Raw genomic sequence first — 20,580 nt, 5'->3', positions numbered from 1 at the left:
CTCGGTCTATTCCAGATCTTAAACTTTGCAATTGGTGAAAATGTAATCTTTATTCCTTTTTTGTGACACTGAGGAGGCCTAAAATACGGGAACCAATCAGAAATGGATTCATATTGTCTTAACTTTCAGTATAAAGGGACTCTAGGTTTAAATAGAGGATATTGCCGATTGTCGTCGCTATCCGGCAACAATGCTACCAAGTACCGAGGCTGGAAAAAACCGCCGCACCGCGCTGCGACGCCTCTCATCATCACCTTTTTGACGAAAGGGCGTATCTCAATGTTCACGAGAACCCTATTTTACATATAAATCCATGCTTTCTGGAGCTCATCGGGATAGTCTCCTCTGTCAGAGGAAATACGTCATGTACTATTCTGACGCAGCATACGAAATGCATTACATTTTGCAATAAGGAACCGTTATTTCTGGCTCACTTTAGAAACAGCATATATGCCATTGGATTCCTTGGGAAAAAAGGTGATTTTATGGAGGAGCTAGAGATAGTAGTTCCTTCTTGCAAAATGTAATCCAAATATGGTGCAATGGGTTTGTACGCAGTTACCCTCTCTTTTTATACTGGTGGGTGGTTAACTATGAAGACACAACTGAAAGGAGCTTTCAGTACTTTTTTGTACTTTTTTCACTTTTTTTAGTATCTGTACTTTCAATACCGCGCTTTCCGTGAATTTTTTAGTAAAGGGCAAAAGCCCATTCTGTAAATTTCTTTTTTTTTAACTCTCCAGATGTCTACACCGTATTATCCGAGGGAGGAGCGGTAGTTCGCTTCTCGGAAAGCGAGTGACAGAAGCACTGGAGCGCGAATGCCACGTAAAAAGAGCGTAAAAAATGCAAGGGAAAAAACGGGTTTGAAAAATTGAACTCCTGTCCTTCTTAAAAATGCTAATTCAAAATGGAACGATCCCCCCCCCCCCCCCCTCACAACTATTGTTCAATGATCTACTCTATTTATGCCCCTGTGACCATCATCGGGAAAAGGAACCTTGAGACCGAAACTTAATGGACCATTCTTGCTTTGAATAATGTTTAGCGAACATTTTGGCACAAAAAATCCACCGTACTTGAAAGAAAAGTTGACGTGATTAAAGAATTTTCTTTTTTTTTATTTTTTCACCAAGATTTCATCGTGAGTATAGAAGAACTATTGTGTATGGACATACATATATCAACGGCAAGTTCAATGCTTAAATTAACTCGTATTTTTCGGGTGCAAACCGAGTGTGAGTATTGCCCAATTCCTGCGGTTACGCTCATGTAATTGGACATATTTCTGCCAAACAGAAGTATGTGTACCAAGACATGAGCCCTGAGATCCATGAGAATATATCTATAACACAGCTCACGTCATAATGCACATAGTTCCGTTTGGCAGAAATACGTCCAAATAACTGCGTATTCTTCCTTAAATGTTTTGAAGCTCTCATCAATTTTCGACCAGTCGATGCAAGATGCAGGTTGATGCAGTGCATGTCGGCAAGGTTTCAAGTACAAAATAAGACGTTAAAAGGGTTGTTCTGATGATTTTTCTCGCGTTCATCGAACTCTCACATTCAAACTTTTGAAAATTCAACAGTTCTTCGCAAATTTTTTTTTTTTTTTTTTTTTTTTTTTTTTTTTTTTTTTTTTTTTTTTTTTTTTTTTTTTATATATAAGCAGATTTAATGGCTTATGACTCTTCTCAGAGGTCTACAGCCAACTACAGACAGATATTTAATGTCCTTAGACAACAGGGCAATAGGGACATCCATACTCCAGGCTTTTTAAATTTTTGGCGATTAAGGCCGAGTAGAACCCGTTCATGGGAAATCTTGGAAGTTCTAAAAATTGACTTTGGACTTTCGACGTGATGCTTGCGACCTGTTTGCGCGCGTGACTAACATCAATCCTCGACGAAAACACATTGAAGCAGCAATGACGGCATTGCAGAAATCACCTGACAAAAATTCACAAGAATGCAGGTGAGAACACGACTACGTGTGAAACGACGTTTTTGATCTCGTGCCTACACTCATCGCAGGTGTACGTAAATTGGTATCGTTTCAAGTTGAAGGCGCCGAATCTGGGGCCCGGGGAGCGCGCGCCGCGCCACTTCAAAAGCTCGCTGAAAGCGCTTCCCAAAGCACTCATGCGGAAGGAAACCAAGCGGGGTGACGTGTGTAGTCGGAGGGTCGTGGGAATAGTCGCGGATAATGAAGAAAAAGAAAAAGAAGAAGGAGGAGGAGGAGGAGAATAAAAAGAAGGCAGAAGCGGGGCGAGTGGCGAGTTGTCACCTTCACTCTGTACAACGCTCATCCACTCATCGGATTTGGCGTGATTAAAGAATTCCATTAGTTTAAATAAACGAAGGAGGAGGGAAGGAGGAGGAGGAGGAGGAGAAGGGAAAAGGGCAAAGGTAAAGAGTCGAGTATTTACACGATACCCAGAGCAAATGAACGGTCCGAGGCTGCCGAGTCGATGGAAATTCACTCCGCAGCGTTACCGATATTTTTTTCGGCGGCCAGATTATTGGAATTGATAGACAAAGCTATAGACAAAGGAGACGTAGGAAGTACGGAGCGATCCTTTTGGTTAAAATTGGTGGTTTTTATAGACAACTTCCATGTAATAAGCATAGAGAAAAAAGAAATGGCCTTTTCGAGTTAAGAGTCAGTAAACAATGACATCACCTAACACACCCGAAAATCAGCTGATTCTGCTTGAAAGTGTCTAATTTTCGACTTCTTCAACGAGCCTCTGAGTCCGGAACATGGACGGTATGTCTATGTAGTCCGTAAGCACGGCTTCAACGGCCGGAGTTTTTTTTTTTTCAGTCTACAGAAACATCTCGCAAAATTTCGAGTTCAACGTTTGATCAGTTTTCTGTTGAAAAAATCAAGCATCGGAGAAAATTAGCCGAGTTTTGTGAGGACTGATTCTAATTAAGTATGTCCAATATTTCTTGACTCTTTAACAATTTTCGAAAGTTAAAATGATGCATGTCTCGCTCTGGATACGACTATTCGAACTTACGAGAGTTGCACGGTATCAGACGGAAATGAAGGCGTTTCTTCCTCGGAAATTCCACATCCGAAAGTAACTGTTATTTATTTTGACCATGTGCTCTTAAGAGTATCAGAAAGTGTTTAACATCGAAAACTGGCAGCAGATATTTTACTTTGAACCGGTTTTCAAGCTGGACTGAACAATTCGTGCTTATCCTACGGCAAATTTGCCTGGCATTGTCACATTTTTTAAAACAAATCAGGCCAAAACGTATTCCTACATTGTAAGTGCATACATTCGAATAAATGAAGTACATTTACAAATAATTATGAGTCCAAGAAGCAATTAGGAACTAATTTTCTTGGCTCATCTATAAAAAATCAAACTACGTAATGAAATTAATGGCACTGGCATTCTTGATAAGGCCAGAGATTAAAAAAAGACATTAGAAAATGCAGGCCAATTTTCATTAAAATGGTTCATGAATTGGAATTAAATATTGAAATCACAACGAAGAACCCTCCGGGGTTCTGTAAAACATTGCTAGTGGTATGGTAAATGTTGGTGCCAAACAGAGAGGATAAAATTGCATTTTGATACAGAATTTTGTGGTGTGAGGAAAGAAGACCACAATCTTATATGTAATGATTCCAATGTTGTGAAGTTAGTATTGACACCTACTCCGTACGAAACTTAAGTTGTGCGACATTGTACAGCAGTCTGGCCCGTACGATTCTACCGCCAAGTCTCGTTCAAATTCAGAGGAAAAACATTTCTTAGTCAAAGAAAAAACGATGCTTGGGATGAGCTTGGCTAATATTTCACCGTATTTGGGGGAAAATGACCTATATTAACGTTGAAATAGTGCCAAATTTTGCCCGATATGAAAATCAGCTTAGTTTAAAGTTGTATGTACATGTTTCCTAGAAATGTTCACACTGAAAAAAAAGTATCGCAATCTCAACTACACTTCCAGCTGATTTTGGCGCCAGCCATAAGAGTAGTTGTTATAGCTAGAAGTGTAAAGGCACCAGCCAGCGGTTTAGTTAATCCAACCACACCAATGGTAACTGTGAGGGCACCAGCTAGAGGTATGGTTGATCCAACCGCACATCCAGCTGACTTATTCATACCTCTGGCTTGTGCAACTACTCTAATATCTGGCGCCAAAATTAACTAGGAGTATAGTTGGACTTGTGATACATTTTTTCCGTGTAGAGTACTGGATAAAACGACAGAGGATATACCACAAAATATTCAAGAGGAAATATTCCAAAAACAGCCGAGACACGTACGTTTTACCGCACTGAAAAAAATTCTCGGCGTTTTTACCAAGGTCCGTTGGTACCTTTACCATCTCACTTTTTTTACCAATTATTGGTAATTTTACCAAGACAGACTGGTAAGCTTACCTAAAAACCGGTATTTATACTGTTTTCTCAGGTAAAAATACCACTTTTATTGGTAATCAATTCCCAGTAACTTTGCCATTTTATCTCGGTAAATCTACCACAGTCGATAAAGAATATTGGCGTTTTTACCAAGGTACAGTAAAATTACCTAGAAAGTTCAATAATTTTACCGAGATTCTCGATAAAGTTACCGATTCCATAAATGGTAATTTTACCAAGAAAAAACTGGGATCGAATAGAACCCTGAATTATTGGTAATTTTACCCTAATCTTAGTAAATACACCGAGATTTTTTTTTCAGTGCGAGCGAAATTTGTCAAAGCCAAGCGTTGATACGCCGTTCTTCCTCAGGACGGGAGTATTAACTCTGGCGGCGAAATCCAAACCGAGTCACCGAGATGGAAGTGCTTTCTCATTGATTAATGATAACTGGTGGGAATTTAATTATTATATTATTTATATATTAATTATATATTATTTATATATTAATTAATAAAAAATTCAAGAGGAAATATTCCAAAAACAGCCGAAACACGTCCGTTTTACCGAGCGAAATTTGTCAAAGTCAAGCGTTGATACGACGTTCTTCCCGAGGACGGGAGTATTAACTCTGGCGGCGAAATCCAAACCGAGTCACCGAGATGGAAGTGCTTTCTCATTGATTAATGATAACTGGTGGGAATTTAATATGCCACAAGACGCGTCAGGGCGTGGAGCGGCGAGGGGGCGGGGGCTGTGACAAGATAAAAGGGCGAGAGAATTTAATGGAGACCAGACTCGGTATCGCGGAAAAAGATTTGCTGCACCGACTCGCACGCACACACCGCCACGGACCAAGACGGAGACCGCGTCCTTTGAATTATATCGCGGGTTTTTACTTCGAAAATTGTGACCGTCGACGGGGAAAAGGACCTTAACCCTGGTCTGACTGAAGCAAGTCTTATTTAGCTCCGATTCATGCCAAAATTTGATAGAATAGAGAATTTGCAGGGGTCTGAAATTTGATGAATTTTGGGTTTAAGTTGAAACTACTAAGAGAACTAGACACGAGTCTATACCCTTAGTTCGTGAATTGAACATTTATTGGAGAGGATATGACAAAATGATCTAAACTGCTAAAATACGTGTGTTTAAATGAGACTTGCAGCTAGATAACGTCACTAGGCGAAGCATTTTTTCACTTTTAAATATCTTTTTATACTGTCTCCCATAAACAAAAAGTACTGTGAAATCAGCTCTCTAAGCACTTTCAGATGAAGCAATACAAAATTTGCATGCAAATTCTCCATTAGCCATAAGAACCACAATGAGGAAAAAAACACGCAACATGAGAAAAAAACGAAACAGTAGAGGAGAAGACGACGGAGAAATTCGAGGCCATAAGAAGAGGAGGAGAATAGAGGAGGAGAGGAAAAGAATAAGAAAGAGGAGTGGAAAGGGAGAGTGGAAGAAAAAGAGGATAAGAGGAGCATGTAAAGGCAAAGGTATAGAGAAAGAAGGAGAGGAAGTAATGCATGAGGAAAATAAATTCTCCTTGTTCTTACTCTCATGATTGTTTATATGAAGGTTACGACTACTACCTTCTCTTCCTGCTTCTGCTTCGCGTATTTTTTGTCTCTTTCTTTGCATCTTCTTGTTTCTTTCCTTTTTCCTCCTCTTGATCTTCTTCCTCCTTACTCCTCCAATTTCTAACGCGTCCTTGTGAGAATTCAATCGAGAGTTAATCAACAAAATATCGAACTAAAGTTGCTTATACCAGACCAAACATGACCAACCGCTGCAGGTTACACTAAAGCTGGTCAATGTACTTTTTATACAAAAATCTTGACTCAATTGCTTGTATCTAACATAGGTGATTTTATTTCTTTGTGTTTTTTCGTTGGAAACAATTAAATGAGAGGAAATCGCGGAGGATACAAATTTGTTCTTGAAGAGCGTTATTACAAACCGATGAATATTCATGAGAGGTTCGGATGAAGTTGTGCACCCTCCTCCTTCCCTAGCTGACTCTGCTCTGTCTTGCAAACTCCCTTTTTACCATAATAATGTCGTGAAGCAAGCTTTATTTTCATTTACAGGCGCAGGAAAATCATTTAATCTGACGGGGGATCGGTCCATATTTTTATACGAACGGATATTATCAACTTGTCAGGTTGGAATTTTACTCTGGAAACATTGGAGTGAGTGGTTCGGAGCATTTTTAACATGAATGGGAATTAATATTTTGCTTTAAATTTTACACCCTACGGTTTCTCGCCGCGAGCGAACTAACACACCGAATTCTAAAAATTATTTTTAATTGCGACCAGATCTGTGGAAAAGGAATGAAAGAGGGAGGAAAGAGACAAAGCAGGAGGAACAGGGACGCTCCTCTAAATTGAAAGGATAACTGACCGATTATAGATTGACACTTTATTTGTGGCAAGAGACCACTCTGAACGCAGTTGAAGCTCCTTCAATTTCGTACATGCAACACGGACATCCTTTGAGTACGTATAGTTGTATTCATGGTTTGTCATCACAGTCTCCAGCCGGCCTTTATTTTAGTGGAGGCTGCGCTGTTCTGATATACATTCTTCTTCAAAAGGCAAACAATCATTTACAGCAAGGCAGCATCGAGTGAAATGTGACACGTCCAAGTCTTAAAATTGGGCGCCTTAATTAGCGCAAAAATGAACTGAGCCGCTTGTGGGGGTTTTTCAGGGGGACTAATTTGGGTGTATGATTCTATGCAGAGAATCGGCAGACGAAGATTACAAAAAGAAGAGGATGCTCTTTCAAAGACATGGTCTCGTATACATTGCCGCTTTCCTGACGAAGGCGGAGTTTAATTCATACCAGGACTGGACATTGACTTAAACAATTCAATTTTTGACTACAACCTGTGATTCCTGTCGGAGATCTTTCCAAATTTTGCGTGTATCGGTGAAATTTCAATGAGAAATTCCCATGATCAAACGTTTCCTATTAAAAAATCAACTAGACGGGGTAGATGCCGCAACGTCAGGATGAAGTAACGTCCTTTCGTCGTACGTGCGACGAACTCTGAAGCTCAATCGAAAGGCTCTCAAAAACCTTGACTTGTCAGTGTAACGAAGGAGACGCAAAATGTGAACTGAAGCAGTTAAAACAGTTTTATTGATGGCAAATTAATAGCAATTAGAGGAGAAAAAGTTCATTGAGTCGAAGCAGAATCTTCTTACAAAGAGTGATTGGGAGGGTAAGTTTATACCGCTCCAAAGACTGATGCGAATTCATTGCCAGATTGAATACAAATCGACGGAGAAAATTCCGAACCACGTACTTCGGATTGTGATGTTGTAAACTTCTTGTAATATTGGCTGGATTAGCGCTCAGAGGCCCGGAGTGCTGGCTGGCACAAGGGGCCCGCACATTTGCGGATTGCATACTCTCCAAATTGAAGGCATTTTCCAAAAAGACAAATAGTTTACTTCCCACCGTCCTCGCTGTCATTTTATATAGGGGCAGTAAAAATTTACAAATAGTCCTCACATTAGGGATCTTAAACATGGTATGTATTTTTATGGTATGAAAATCAACTACATGCCTAGAAAATAATTAGCAGACTCCAGAATTTGTCCCAAGAAACAGCAGTACGATCTATGATTTTTTTATACACCGGGTAGGCAGTCTCCATGGGCGGAACTTTCCGAAGGGGGGGAGCAGAAGGGTACCGGGTACCCACCTTATCAAGGGGGATCTGGAGGACCCTTTTCGCTCCAAACGAAGGATCGGGGAGTTATTCCAGCTTTAGAGAAGGGTCCAGGGGAATTTGCAGATTGTGGAGTTCTATATGCAGGAGTGCATTTCAAACTTTGACAATGCGCCCATCGTGATTTTTGAGATTTTTTCTACTTAAAAAAACTCTTATTTTTGCTCAAGCAAAAGTTTACATCAGACGGATTCCTAAGATAGAGATTTGTCGATCAAGGTATTTCGATAGCAATTTGATACCTGCAGCATATTCCACGAATTTATCGAAACTCGCAATGTAAACTGTAGGAACATGCTCCGCGATACAGTGCTATGGGTCTCTGAATCAAGTACATCAATTCAATTCAGTCTTGCGTATTTTCTGCTATTTGAAAGATGGTTGGTTAAACGGAGAATATTTACTGATATATAGCAAATTATACACATAAATACTTCAACCGAAGAACCTATTCGGTTTATCCTTATAATTGGAGAAGCTTTTGAGCTGGAAACCACATTTGAATAATTTAAGTTATTGATTCTGATTTCATTGCATTAGTTTTTTCCTCATCTAATCATATTCTCCGCTATTTTTTGGATGAACGCCAAGAGCGTTCTCATACTTTTGGCTCACTGTAGCCCTTGTTTTGGAGGAAAATCTGCTCTCTTACACTGGGAATCGTTGTTGTCCATTATGCTCGTGCTGCTTTTTTATTTTCTCATTTTAGACTCCAATAATTACACTTGTTTAGCGTAATATACGAGATATAAAATGCCGCGGTCAAGAAAAATAATCCTTAAGAATCTTCATCAAGCTGGCGAACATAAAATGATGTTTACTGATACTTCATGCATGTTCAAGTTTTTGTTCATTTTTAATGCAATTTGTTGCTTCTCATTAGCTCCAAAAGTCCTTTTTGGCAGTTTCTATGAATCTGTCTTATTCATTACCTTTTTCTTACTTTTTCCTTACGTTGAAGGAGTGAGTGAATTCACATGGAAAAAAGAGCAAGGGGTTGTTGGATGATATGCATATTTCCAATTTATTGTAGTAGTACCCCAATTAATGAGGTCACTATACCGAGAAAAAAAAAAAGGATACTGATTTAACATTCTGGGTGTAAAACATTGTGCAACAACTCATAAAACGGTGAATTAGGCCCCACAACAGTTAGTTTTATATTTTGACATAGCTAAAGTAACTGCTGTAGTGGTTAATTCAGCATTTTGTGAGTTGTCGCACACTTTTAAACATCCAGAATGTAAAATTAGCATCATTTTTTTCTCGCTGTAATCCACGTGTTGTGTTACTACCCCAACTTGAGTTCTAGTTGAAATTAAAACTAAAATTAAAAGTGTTGGGGCTTTTTTTAGGGGTATTGGCCAAAGGAGCAGGGAAGCAGTACATTAGCGCGAAGTATGAGGGGTGATTTACGTAAAATCGAGTGGAGAAATGAAAGATTAAAATGTTTGGCAACAAAGGTAAACAAAATGTATAAAATAAGTGATATTTTGAGTTACTCCAAGGGGAAAGATCTCAGGATGGAAGGTGGGGAGATGTGCTGGAAACGCCATCTGGCATACCATTGGCTAACTATACGAGTTTGGACTTCTTATTTGGTGAGGATATGATGGTTCAGCTTTCTCGTAAATAATTTATTTCAGGAATGTATCTGCGGTAACTCAATTTGCTTAGGATTTAAGGACGTCTTCTGTGCTTTCGTTAAGCTAACGGTTCCTTGGTGAGGCGATTCAAGGAGCTTCGTTGAAAATGGAATGTAGGAATGCCAGAGGAATGTAGGAGAGAGGGCTAACTTTCAAGCTGCGTACGCCATAAGATTGGCCCTTACGGAGTTCTTCTCCAAAAAGCCAGTGGAGGGATGTAAAACAGGCTGCACGGTGAAACACACTCCGAATTTACTCCAAAATTTCTACCAAAATCGAAGTTTAGTTCTTATGATAGGAAGCTCTGTTAAACAATTCCGTGTTTGCGGTTGCTCTGAGTTATTTTTTTAGGAGTCAGATCAACCAAAAGAACTTAGTAGGTAGACCATATTTTTTATTAATTCGACCGAAACCGTAGGGCAATCCGGGACTTACGGGTATGAAAAAAGTGTTCTACTGATCTATGCACTCTTTTAATCAGATGCAATCAGATGTTGCAACTTGCGAGTGGCTAGCGCATCGAACTATTACCGATGCAATCCACATTCGATCTTGGCATCTTAGGACTGATTTTTAGCGAGGCTGCAAATTTTCGACTAAAAAATGTGGTCCATGTAACCAAAAAAAATCTGTCCAAAGAATACCAACCGCACAATCAGGTTGCTTTGTATTCTACTTCCCATGTTAACACACAATGTCGCTTACTACTTCTAAGTGTAGCATCGGAGTAACTTCTTGCTCGCGGCGTAAGAATTAAAAACTCCTTCAATTGTTCGCATATGCAATCCGGACAACCATCGAGCATGAATAGTCGCATGTTGCGCCGGACCTAAGAAATGCATGACCGAGGATCGAATAGAGATCCATTTCCTTATAACATCATTTCTCGAGTTACTACTTTCTCGGGCACATCGTAGGGCATAATATCATAAATCATTCGCACAATTTGGTCTGCAAAACAATAAATTCGATTTTGGTAACGTGCTAGTTTCCATATAAACACAAAATATTGGCTACTTGTTTTAGGACACAAGTTGGTTGATTATATGATCAGTCCATGGAGATGTCGCTCCTCTGATTGTAGAGGGAAAACTTTGCACGAACGAAGCCATGCTATCACCTTTGACTGATCATACAACCACTCAATTTGTGTCTATTTAACTGGTGTGTTTAACCCATTTGTTCTTTGTACTTTTACTTACCGCATTCGACCAAGAAATAGGGGTTCCCACAGAGACCAAAGTTTTCTCATACTTTCCCAGGATTTCCTTTATAAACACTATCAATTTTAATTTCATTTTTCCGCCAACTTTGTAGAGTACATTCAAATTTTTAATTCCAAAAGAGTTCTTAATGTTATATATCAGCTGGTCGATGAAAGCTTCTTTCTTATTACAATTATTTAAAAATTCAATTTATCATTTAGGATTTCAATAACGGCAGCTCCGGTCAAATAACATAAACTTGAATAACAACAGGCACTTAATTTAAAACTTCCACAAACTTTGAAAACAAAATAAATGATCTTTAGGCGGCAGAGGAAAAGACTCCCGGTTTCAGGAACAGATTTCCTGATTTTTCCCTAGATTTTTTCATCTCCTGATGAATCCCGGGGATTTCCGGTCATTATTGGCCCTGCACACCATCCTAAAAACCTAAATTTTTTTCCCCAGACCCGGCAACGCGTCGGGTTTTTCCCGGAAAGCTGAAACTGACTCGGAACTGGAGCTAATTTCCTCGGGACAAGACAGAACGGAAACAAACGGTTCCTTCTGGCGGGGGCCCGGCCGGAACTTAACAAGGCGTAATGACGGACCAAGCAAATGAAGCGTGGCGTAAGCGAAACTCGGGCCGGGGAGATCGGATCGTAGCTCCGGGACCGGTAATGAAATAAAAGAATACCTCGCGAGCCGGGACCAGGAGCCGGGAACCTCCGCGGAGGCCTACACCTCTTCGCGTCCGCCTCCACGCCGCCCGACCCGGATCCCGCTAATCGAGTGAGCTCCGCTCGTAATTGGAAAACAAACAATCAGAACTGTAATTAAATCAACGAGTAAGTGGCGGGCGGGAGGAAGGGGGGAGGGGTGAAATCTCCAATTAATGCTTGCGCACTTGATCCGAGCTTTGAAGGCGGCCGACGCGAATCGCTAGAACGCACCGACTTCCGTAACAAGATTTTCGAGTGGAGTTTCTGCCGAGAGAGAAACGTCGTATGAGACCGGGGACGTTGGCACGTTGCCGAGGTTTCTTTGAGCCGAAGCGATAGACGAGGAGGGCATAAGGAGTATGGGGCAATCCCATTGGTTCAAGTGGGTGGTTCTTATAGACTAAGAAAGATAATGATGGACTAACTATAGGGCCTCTCATGGGTTGCTATTAGTTGGTCTATTACTTACCTCCTTTTGCCTCCTTTTAGTCTATTATCCTGCGTGCGACGCAAAAACGCCATAAACGCCATTTTAATTTTTTTGGAAACAATATATCGTAGCAGAAAATCTTGTGTACCTTGAGACAATGTTTTTACTGAATTCTTTTCCAAACACTATCAAGAACTTAACCTGAAAATTTGAGATGTATGGGCAAAACAGTTTTTATTTTTTGTTTAAGTGTTAAGTTCCACAAAATGCGGGGAAATCTTGATGGATTTACGGCGTTCTTGCTTAGCACGGTAGATCTACCTCCTTTCACCTCCGTTTTTTGTGAGGCAATCACTGAATTATAAATTTGAGATGTTTCTCTATGGATACCGTGAACTTATGAGAATATTCAGTTTAATTTTCATCTTTTACAAACATTTTTCTTTCCTATTATGTGTAATTGTAAAATTACATTTTTAAACATCAACTGAGGAGAGCCCTTTTCGTCGAGTTCTGATTTCTTTGGCTAGAGTTCTGGTTGTACTAAGAACTAAGAAATTCTGGTTGATTTCGGTAGTTTATTTTCTGCTAGACTCACAGCAAATGACAAACGCAGTCATCTTCTCAATTAAGTGTTAAAGACTCACCAATGATAGTAAGGTTGACTTTGGAGTTTCTGGTCGGCGAATTGCTGAAGTCAACCCTGCATTTATAGAGGCCCTCGTCTCGAACGGTGAGTTTGTCCAGGATCAGATGTGCCGGAACAGCCTCCGGTCGGAATTTCACGCGCCGGTAAAAATCCGGAGATGCCGACCAGGATTTCGGCTTCAGGTACTGTCCTCCGCGCACGTCATAACTGTAACAAACAGAACATAATTTAAGGGAATTGAAGCGCCGTAAGTGGAAAAATTTTGATTGGATGTACGTTTATAATGGACGCCTTGGGGTATCTTTCATTTTTACCTCGAAAATGCTAATTCTTCGCAATTTCGTTTTCATCGAACCCTCAAAGCCCCAAGAAAGTCCTAAAACTGGAGAGCATAATTCGTCACCTTCCGGCCGAAGTATCACAAGCGCCATTCGACGTTTAAAAACTTCCGACGCCATTTTACTTTTTTACAGAGAAATTGATCGACGAAGCTGTTCAAAAATTTCACTGAATTTTGTCGATAGCACAAAAAAATTCAGTGAAATTCTCAAACAGATTCAACCAACAGATTCTGTGTAAAGGAATAAAATGGCGGCGAAAATTTCGAAATTTTGTATGGTGCTTGTGATACTTTGGCCGGAAGGTGATGATATCGGGGACCGGCACAAACATGGTAATGTAGGTAGTCTTGTGCAGCGGTCCATTGAGAGTCTAAATATCATACTTAAGGACTCTTTACGTTAAGCGCTCTCGATATAAAATTCAAACGCCTTCGATTTTTAGAATATGCAATCAGCATCATCGTGGAGTTAAAATAGTTGTTCATGCAGCGTCTTCAATTTCAATCTGGACGGCAATTGTCTCTTTAGAAGAGGCTTAGTGAAATGAGCATCAAATCATTACAAAGCATGTTCCTTCGTTGAAAACTCAGGGAAAACACGCGAATATGTAGAAAAAATTCAAAAATGGACTCCAAATATTATAGACTATCATTCATATATTTTTGAGTTTTAACTCAAATTTTTTGTCAAAAGAAATTTGATCTTCATTTTGATTGATCTTCGTTCGGTAAATGACTAAAGTTGGGTTTACGAAACTTCTTTCCCCCTTCGATGTATACAGACTTTATAAACTCGTTAAAAATAAAATAAACCACACTCTAAAACAATTCATTTTATAGATATGGCACTGAAAATCCAAGCAATGTAATTATACGAGGCAAAAGTTCCTTTTTTGAAAAATGACGATTGATGAGCAACTTGCCAAGCGTAAGATTTACCAAATGATGTCTAAAGAATGTCGGCGTAGGCTCTTTACCAGGCGAGTTTTTGCAAATCAAGTTGGGTTTGCTAAAATGTGCTTAACACTTGAACACTGCTTGATCACCAGGCAAATCTCAGGATTGACCTCCGAAACTTCCTTTTACACCATGTAGGGATTATAACTATGTAGAGCCTCTTAAAAACTCTGACACCGCAGTGAGAAGATGCATAATGCGTACCATGAAAAAAACAAGGGGAGAGAATGGGAAACAATGCTAAAATTACAACACTAAAAAATCGAGACATTTCGACTCAAAACTGAGTCATTTTCAGTCGGAAAATAAATTAACAATTATAAAATATCGATGAAAAACCCCAAGACCAAGTACTAACATGTAGGTCTCGGGGTTTTTCATCGATATTTTTAAACTTTTAATTTATTTTCCGACTGAAAATGACTCAGTTTTGAGTCGAAGTGTCTTAGGTTTTTAGTGTTGTATTTTTAGCCATATTTACAGTTTCTCCCCCTTGTTTTCCTTCATGTTACGATTGTCTGCGGCTGCTCCATAAAAAGTTGTACGTAAGAAGATACGTTGAGTATTCTGTCTGGATAATCAACGGGAACCAATTGTTGAGCGATGGAATTCGGGGAGCGGTCGAGGCGTGCCGAACGACACCATCGATCTACCTGTCGGGCACAGACGAGACTCCCGGGTCGTTTAACCAAACACGGCTCAAATTAGGCGCCAAGCCAAAAAGTTGACCCGAGCGTCAAACCCGTGAATTATGTATCAATCTCGTAAGCTCGCAGGATGTCCTCCTCCCCACCCCCGCCCCCTCCCCCGCCTCTCCGGCGAGCACCGTGGAGCTCTCAGGCATGACTCGGCGAAACTTCCCGGGAACTTTCCCAGCACTTCCGTCTGGTCGGTGATAAGCCAATCGAGCTTAAGGTGGATTCCTCCTTCTTAATGATTTGACGTGCCAACATAGGGCGCTCTAACTCCATGGAAATTGATTACGATCCCTGTTTTCCTACAGCTCCGCGACTGTTAAATCCCTCCGAATAAGAACTTTATTGCGTTCTAAGAGAAACTATTATAGTATCTGCGTAGGGGTGCTTTTGCCGCAACTGCGCCGCTGTCTGATTGGTTCACTAGTCATAGTCATAGTCATAGTCATAGTAGGCAAATTTTGGCGAGAGGAGTTGGTCGGGTTTTTTTTTTACCAAATCAGCAGGGTTGCCAACCAAAGTAGAAAAACGCTCTGTTGCAGTCAAGAAGTAAACACAGTTGCTAAATGAATTTTGCTCCAAGTTTGCATCCATCCACCTTTCAACCCAACTCGGGAGGTGAGTCGATAATTTCGGATGTAGTCATCATTGCTGCCAGCATACAAACCGAATATTGTAGGCGCACAATCGCCCGGCGGGAATTTCGTTTTGTTGTAACGGAGGATGGCAAAGAGTTGAGAACTTCAACCAAATCCATTCGCTAAAATTCGTCTAATATCGTATTTCTTGGTTTCTCTTTCCTATGGAGGTTCAAAATGTTTCACATTGTGATTAAAAGAGATGTGAGAGAATTCTCAGCACCGCACCCCCTAAAACGGAAAATTTCAAGTAACATTCAAAACAATGACTTCTGAAATAGATCCTTAAAAGGGATTATATGGGCTTGCTCTTGCGAAAACAAAAAGTGTGGAAATTTTTTTTTTACGATTTTGATGAAATTTTAAGGTAATTAAGATACAACTTCATCTCTCGCATGGCAAGATCGCGAAGCAGAGGAGCAGGTCGGTTTCAGAGCGGGCAGGTATTTAAAAGATCACCTGTTCGTTAAGGTCCGGGTCATTAAAAATAAAATTGTCGTAGCTTGAGAGCTGCTTTTAATTTTTGGGTATCTCAGTGACAGTGTATCTTTGGTGAAACTGTGGGAAGACTGGAATTGTTATGGGTTTTTATGCTACGAAGGGTTTAAAACAGGTATGTGGTTTGTCACCGACATTATTTAAAATTTATATCTTGAGTATGTACTATAAGAATGGAAGAGAAAATTGACGTATTTCTGCCAAACAGAACTATGTGCATTATGACATGAGCCCTGAGACCCATAAGAAATTTATCCACAACAGGGGTCGCGTCATAATGCACAAGGTTCCGTTTGGCAGAGATACGTCCAAATGTGCTGAGATGGGTGTTCCTGTACCCTTGGGTGACTATGAAACTTCGTTTACTCTTTGCTTTGCTGATGACCAAGTAGTGATTGCACAGGATCAAGATGACGCCGAGTATATGATACGCAAGTTGGTAAAGGAGTATCGAAGGAGGGGTTTGAAAGTCAGTGGATCCGAAGCTGAGAAACTGACTTTAGGAGGTGATCAGCAGAGCATTGGGTTGGAAGATGGGCAACAGATCAAAGGTTACGCGGATTATAAGTGTTTGGGGATGCGGTTGACCCAGTTTAAAAAACCGATCAAGTTACCAAGGTATGAAACATGCTAAAGAGGGAGGTTATAGCGATGTTCAATGGAATCCTCTGGGATCAGCGAATATCCAGAGAGAACAAGAGGAGACTTTACGAAGTTGCAGTCTTACATATGGATGTGAAGTTTGGCAGCTGAAGGAACGGACACAGGGTATGGTAAGAGCAGCGGAGATGGATTTCTGGAGGAGGTCGGCAGAAATTCCTGGGAGAGACTTACGAAGAGACTAAGACTTAAAGTATATTCAAGGAATTTTCAAGTTGTCGTAAACCCTGTCTCAATTGACTCGTAAGGCGCCTTCAAAGAGAGGTTAGGCAACCCCGCAACACACTGCAAGAGCAAACACCCAAGTTTATCTACGAATTGTTACTGGAGACTCGGCTCCAAACCGCGTCTCGCAACAAATCTCGATTTAAGACTCCCCTTTCCCCTCGCGCCCGAATCTTTCAGCCCCTCGTAACTCCCCACCCACACCGATATAAATTAGCATTACCATTCAACAGATACCATTAAAATATTTGATAAAACTTAGCCCCAACCTCTCCTCCGCATCCCTGCTTCATTTCATTCGAACATGTGCATCAAAACTTGTGCGAAAGATGCACTGGAGCCGGTTTGCCAAATTGAATAAATATTGAGCAATTTCTAATGAGGCACGGGTTGGCAGGGTGGACTTTATAGCACATTATGGCAATCCACCTCGTATGCTATCAAAAGTTTCCGCACTTGAAGCGTGTCGGCGGCGTGTAGCTTTGAAAGCGAGGTAGACATTGCAAACTCCTCTCCCCTTTTGGGGCCAAAAATCTCCTTTAAGTTTATTGAAATCTGGGTTGCCAAATTTGGATAGCCATTCTGAGGAGAGGTATGGAAGGTAATAATATTGACTTCTAATGGATGTTTGGCATATTTTAGGAAAGCTTCGGCCAACTTTACATTTTTTGTATATATATTAGTCAATTTTAATGTATTTTTTTCTATTTAAAAAAAATTCCCTCTTTGTTGAGGCAAAGAATAGCCTTGAAATGATTTGAGTCAAGGTTGCCCAGTTGAGATCACCTTTTTGAAAGAGAGGCCGGATAACTGATCTCCATTCGCTCATGTTTTACTTATACTGCTTTACTTACAGTGCAGGTTCACTTTCAATTTTCAACCTTGCAAATTTTTGGCAATACTTGGCTTGACCCTTTTTAGGTAGATTTCGAAGAAATATCTACCTATTGCAGACGGTACGACATCGTAATTTTCGGGAATTTTCGCTCAAAGAGCATCGATCCTGAAGCCCTGAGTTGAAAAATGTAGGTCATAAAAAAAGTACGATATATATATATATTTATATATTTATATAATTTCAATTTAAAATTGCCTAGTCCCCGACGTAAATAGCCTAGATGCTGATCGTCGTTAAATAAAATTAACTAACTAACTATTTATATATATATAACTGGGATCTAACGAACCTTTGCGACCGTTTTTTTCCCGGAACTATCCATACGATCAAAACGAAACTAAGCATGGTTCTTCACTGCTATGAGGTCTAGATCAAGTTTCCTTTTTCGTGAAAATCGATCCACCCCTTATCCGGAAAATCTCAAGTCCAAAAGGGGATGATTTTTCAAACTCGTCCGATCTTAGTCGGTGATACGTCAAAAAACTCGTCTCATCGTGGCCTTCAAAACAACCTATATTCATCTACCCTCTAAAACCACCCCTTATCCGGAAAATCTCAAGTCCAAAGGGGGATGATTTTTCAAACTCGTCCGATCTTAGTCGGTGATACGTCAAAAAACTCGTCTCGTCGTGGCCTTCAAAACAACCTATATTCACCTACCCTCTAAAACCACCCCTTATCCGGAAAATCTCAAATCTAATGGGGGATGATTTTTCAATCGTCCGGATGATTTTTCAAACTCGTCCGATCTTAGTCGGTGATACGTCAAAAAACTCGTCTCGTCGTGGCCTTCAAAACAACCTATATTCACCTACCCTCTAAAACCACCCCTTATCCGGAAAATCTCAAGTCCAAAGGGGGATGATTTTTCAAACTCGTCCGATCTTAGTCGGTGATACGTCAAAAAACTCGTCTCATCGTGGCCTTCAAAACAACCTATCTTCACCTACCCTCTAAGACCACCCCTTATCCGAAAAATCTCAAGTTCGAGGGGGACGATTTTCCGACCTGTCAGGCTCATTAGGCGCAATTGTTTTCACAGAAACGATTAGTCGAAATCTACCTCTCGTTTCCACTGTGGCTGGAAAGCGTTTTTTTCAAATATATATCAGGCACACCTTAAACACACACCTCCACCTCTCTTCCCTAGAGCCCTGACGTCATTTATGGTCAGCCGTTGAGAGGGAACTCCAATGAGGGAAAAAAGCTGATTAAAGAGCGACTCTCAATACGGCCCATAGTTTGTGAGAATGCGTCCATTTATACCAATGCCAGAAAGAAAGAGTTGATGGCATCCAGCCCCCAAGAGCATTGTTCGATGTTAAATTTAAAGCACCGAGCCAGTTCTCTCAAGGTTTGAGCACAGGGTGTCTCAAAAGTTCCTGAGCTGCAATCCAACAACCATATTATTCCCTCCATTCAGCCCCTCCTAACATCGTCACTTTTCAAGCAAATGAGATAATTTTGGTTTCAATCGATGCGAACTGATGTAAATTTCAGTATAAAACCAAGATCACCCTCTTTAGATCCGATTTACGTCATTAATCCGGGATCTTTTGGGACACCCTGTACACATGTCGAGCCGGGGCCAACGATCAGACTAGATTCCCCGCGAATTGGCATCCAGGGTGGGCGCTCTTGAGAGTATCTTAAACTGTTTATTGTGACCATCGGACGAAATACGGGCATCGGATGGATGCGGAGCCGGGATATACGATTCTCGAGCGGGGGGTGGAGGGTGGGGGCTGGGAAAGGGGGTGTTTTTGAACGTGATTTAGGCGGGAACGCGCGGCTCTAAGTGCACACCTGTTTCTCTTCCCGGTCCTCGGCGAGACTCGTTGCCGAAATGGACCAGCCTGGAAACTCATCGCTGGCAACGCTGGTCCGTTTACGGGAAAAGGGCTCTTGCAAACTCCAGCTAGAGCGTAAAAAATATATATTTTTACCGTAAATTGCTCAAAAATCACGAAGACGGTATTAGAAGAGTCTGAGATACTCCCTTAACTTCACAATCTGCGTGAGAAATATGCGTTTTTTTAAAAGATTTGCCGCTCCAAAACGATACCACAGCACAGGTGAACATCTCGGAGTTAGTAAGTTAGAAATGTAGCCAACGTGTGTTAAAATCCAAAAAAAACGCTGGGGTTGGTCCGTTTACGACAATAGGGCTCTTGCAACCTCCAGCTAGAGCGAAAATAAGAAACATTTCTTACTGTCAATTGCTCAAAAATCACGAAGAGGGTATCGGACAAGTCTGAGATACACCCTTAACTTCACAATGTGCATGAGAAATATGCGTTTTTTTCAAGATTTGCCGCTTCATAAACGAATCTACGGCACAGGTGAACGTTTCGGAAGAAGAGCCAGTAAGTTGGAAACGTAGCTAACGTGCGTTAAAATCCAGAGAGCTGGAAATCCCGATACAGTGAGAAAAAGCTCCTTCGAGCACAAGTTTCTCCCAAAGAGCTATGCTCTTCGGTGTAACACTCGTTACGACCATTCAGGAAGGCAACTGCAGACGCGTTTTGGGTCTAATTGGACCCATTATCAGTGCAGTGTAGCCAAACAGCGTATCTCTTTGAGGAAAAATTTTGCTCGAATGAGCTTTTTCCCTCTGTATTGAGTTTTCCAGTTTTCTGGACTTTAACACACGTTGCCTACATTTTCAAGTTACAGTCTTTACGACTTGTGCGCCTACCGCAATCAATTTGTGTAAAGAAATCGCTCCATCTAACCCTTGCGCACTAGGATCCCACACAATATTCAACATAGCCGACGCAAACCCGCAAAAATACACTTGACGAGATAGGATTTTATCAACTGGCGGGTTTATATTTCTTGCGTTAAAAGACAATGGTACTTCCGCACGTTT

The 20,580-nt window shown here is 40.8% G+C and overlaps 1 protein-coding gene across 2 annotated transcripts in view; it reads right to left on the bottom strand.

Moving 5' to 3' along the window:
- side-IV (sidestep IV) overlaps positions 1–20,580 on the bottom strand; it is a 648,417-nt gene that overhangs the window by 185,663 nt on the left and 442,174 nt on the right. For both annotated transcript variants that reach the window (XM_072303132.1, XM_072303133.1), the window contains exon 4: positions 12,796–13,004. In XM_072303132.1, coding sequence (XP_072159233.1) covers positions 12,796–13,004 — 209 coding nt within the window. The remainder of the gene's footprint in view (positions 1–12,795; positions 13,005–20,580) is intronic.

This window comes from Bemisia tabaci, chromosome 8 (assembly GCF_918797505.1).
Source record: "Bemisia tabaci chromosome 8, PGI_BMITA_v3".
Lineage (NCBI taxonomy): Eukaryota > Metazoa > Arthropoda > Insecta > Hemiptera > Aleyrodidae > Bemisia > Bemisia tabaci.
The sequence above is the reverse complement of the archived record's forward strand: the minus strand, read 5'-3'. Positions and strand labels throughout refer to the sequence as shown.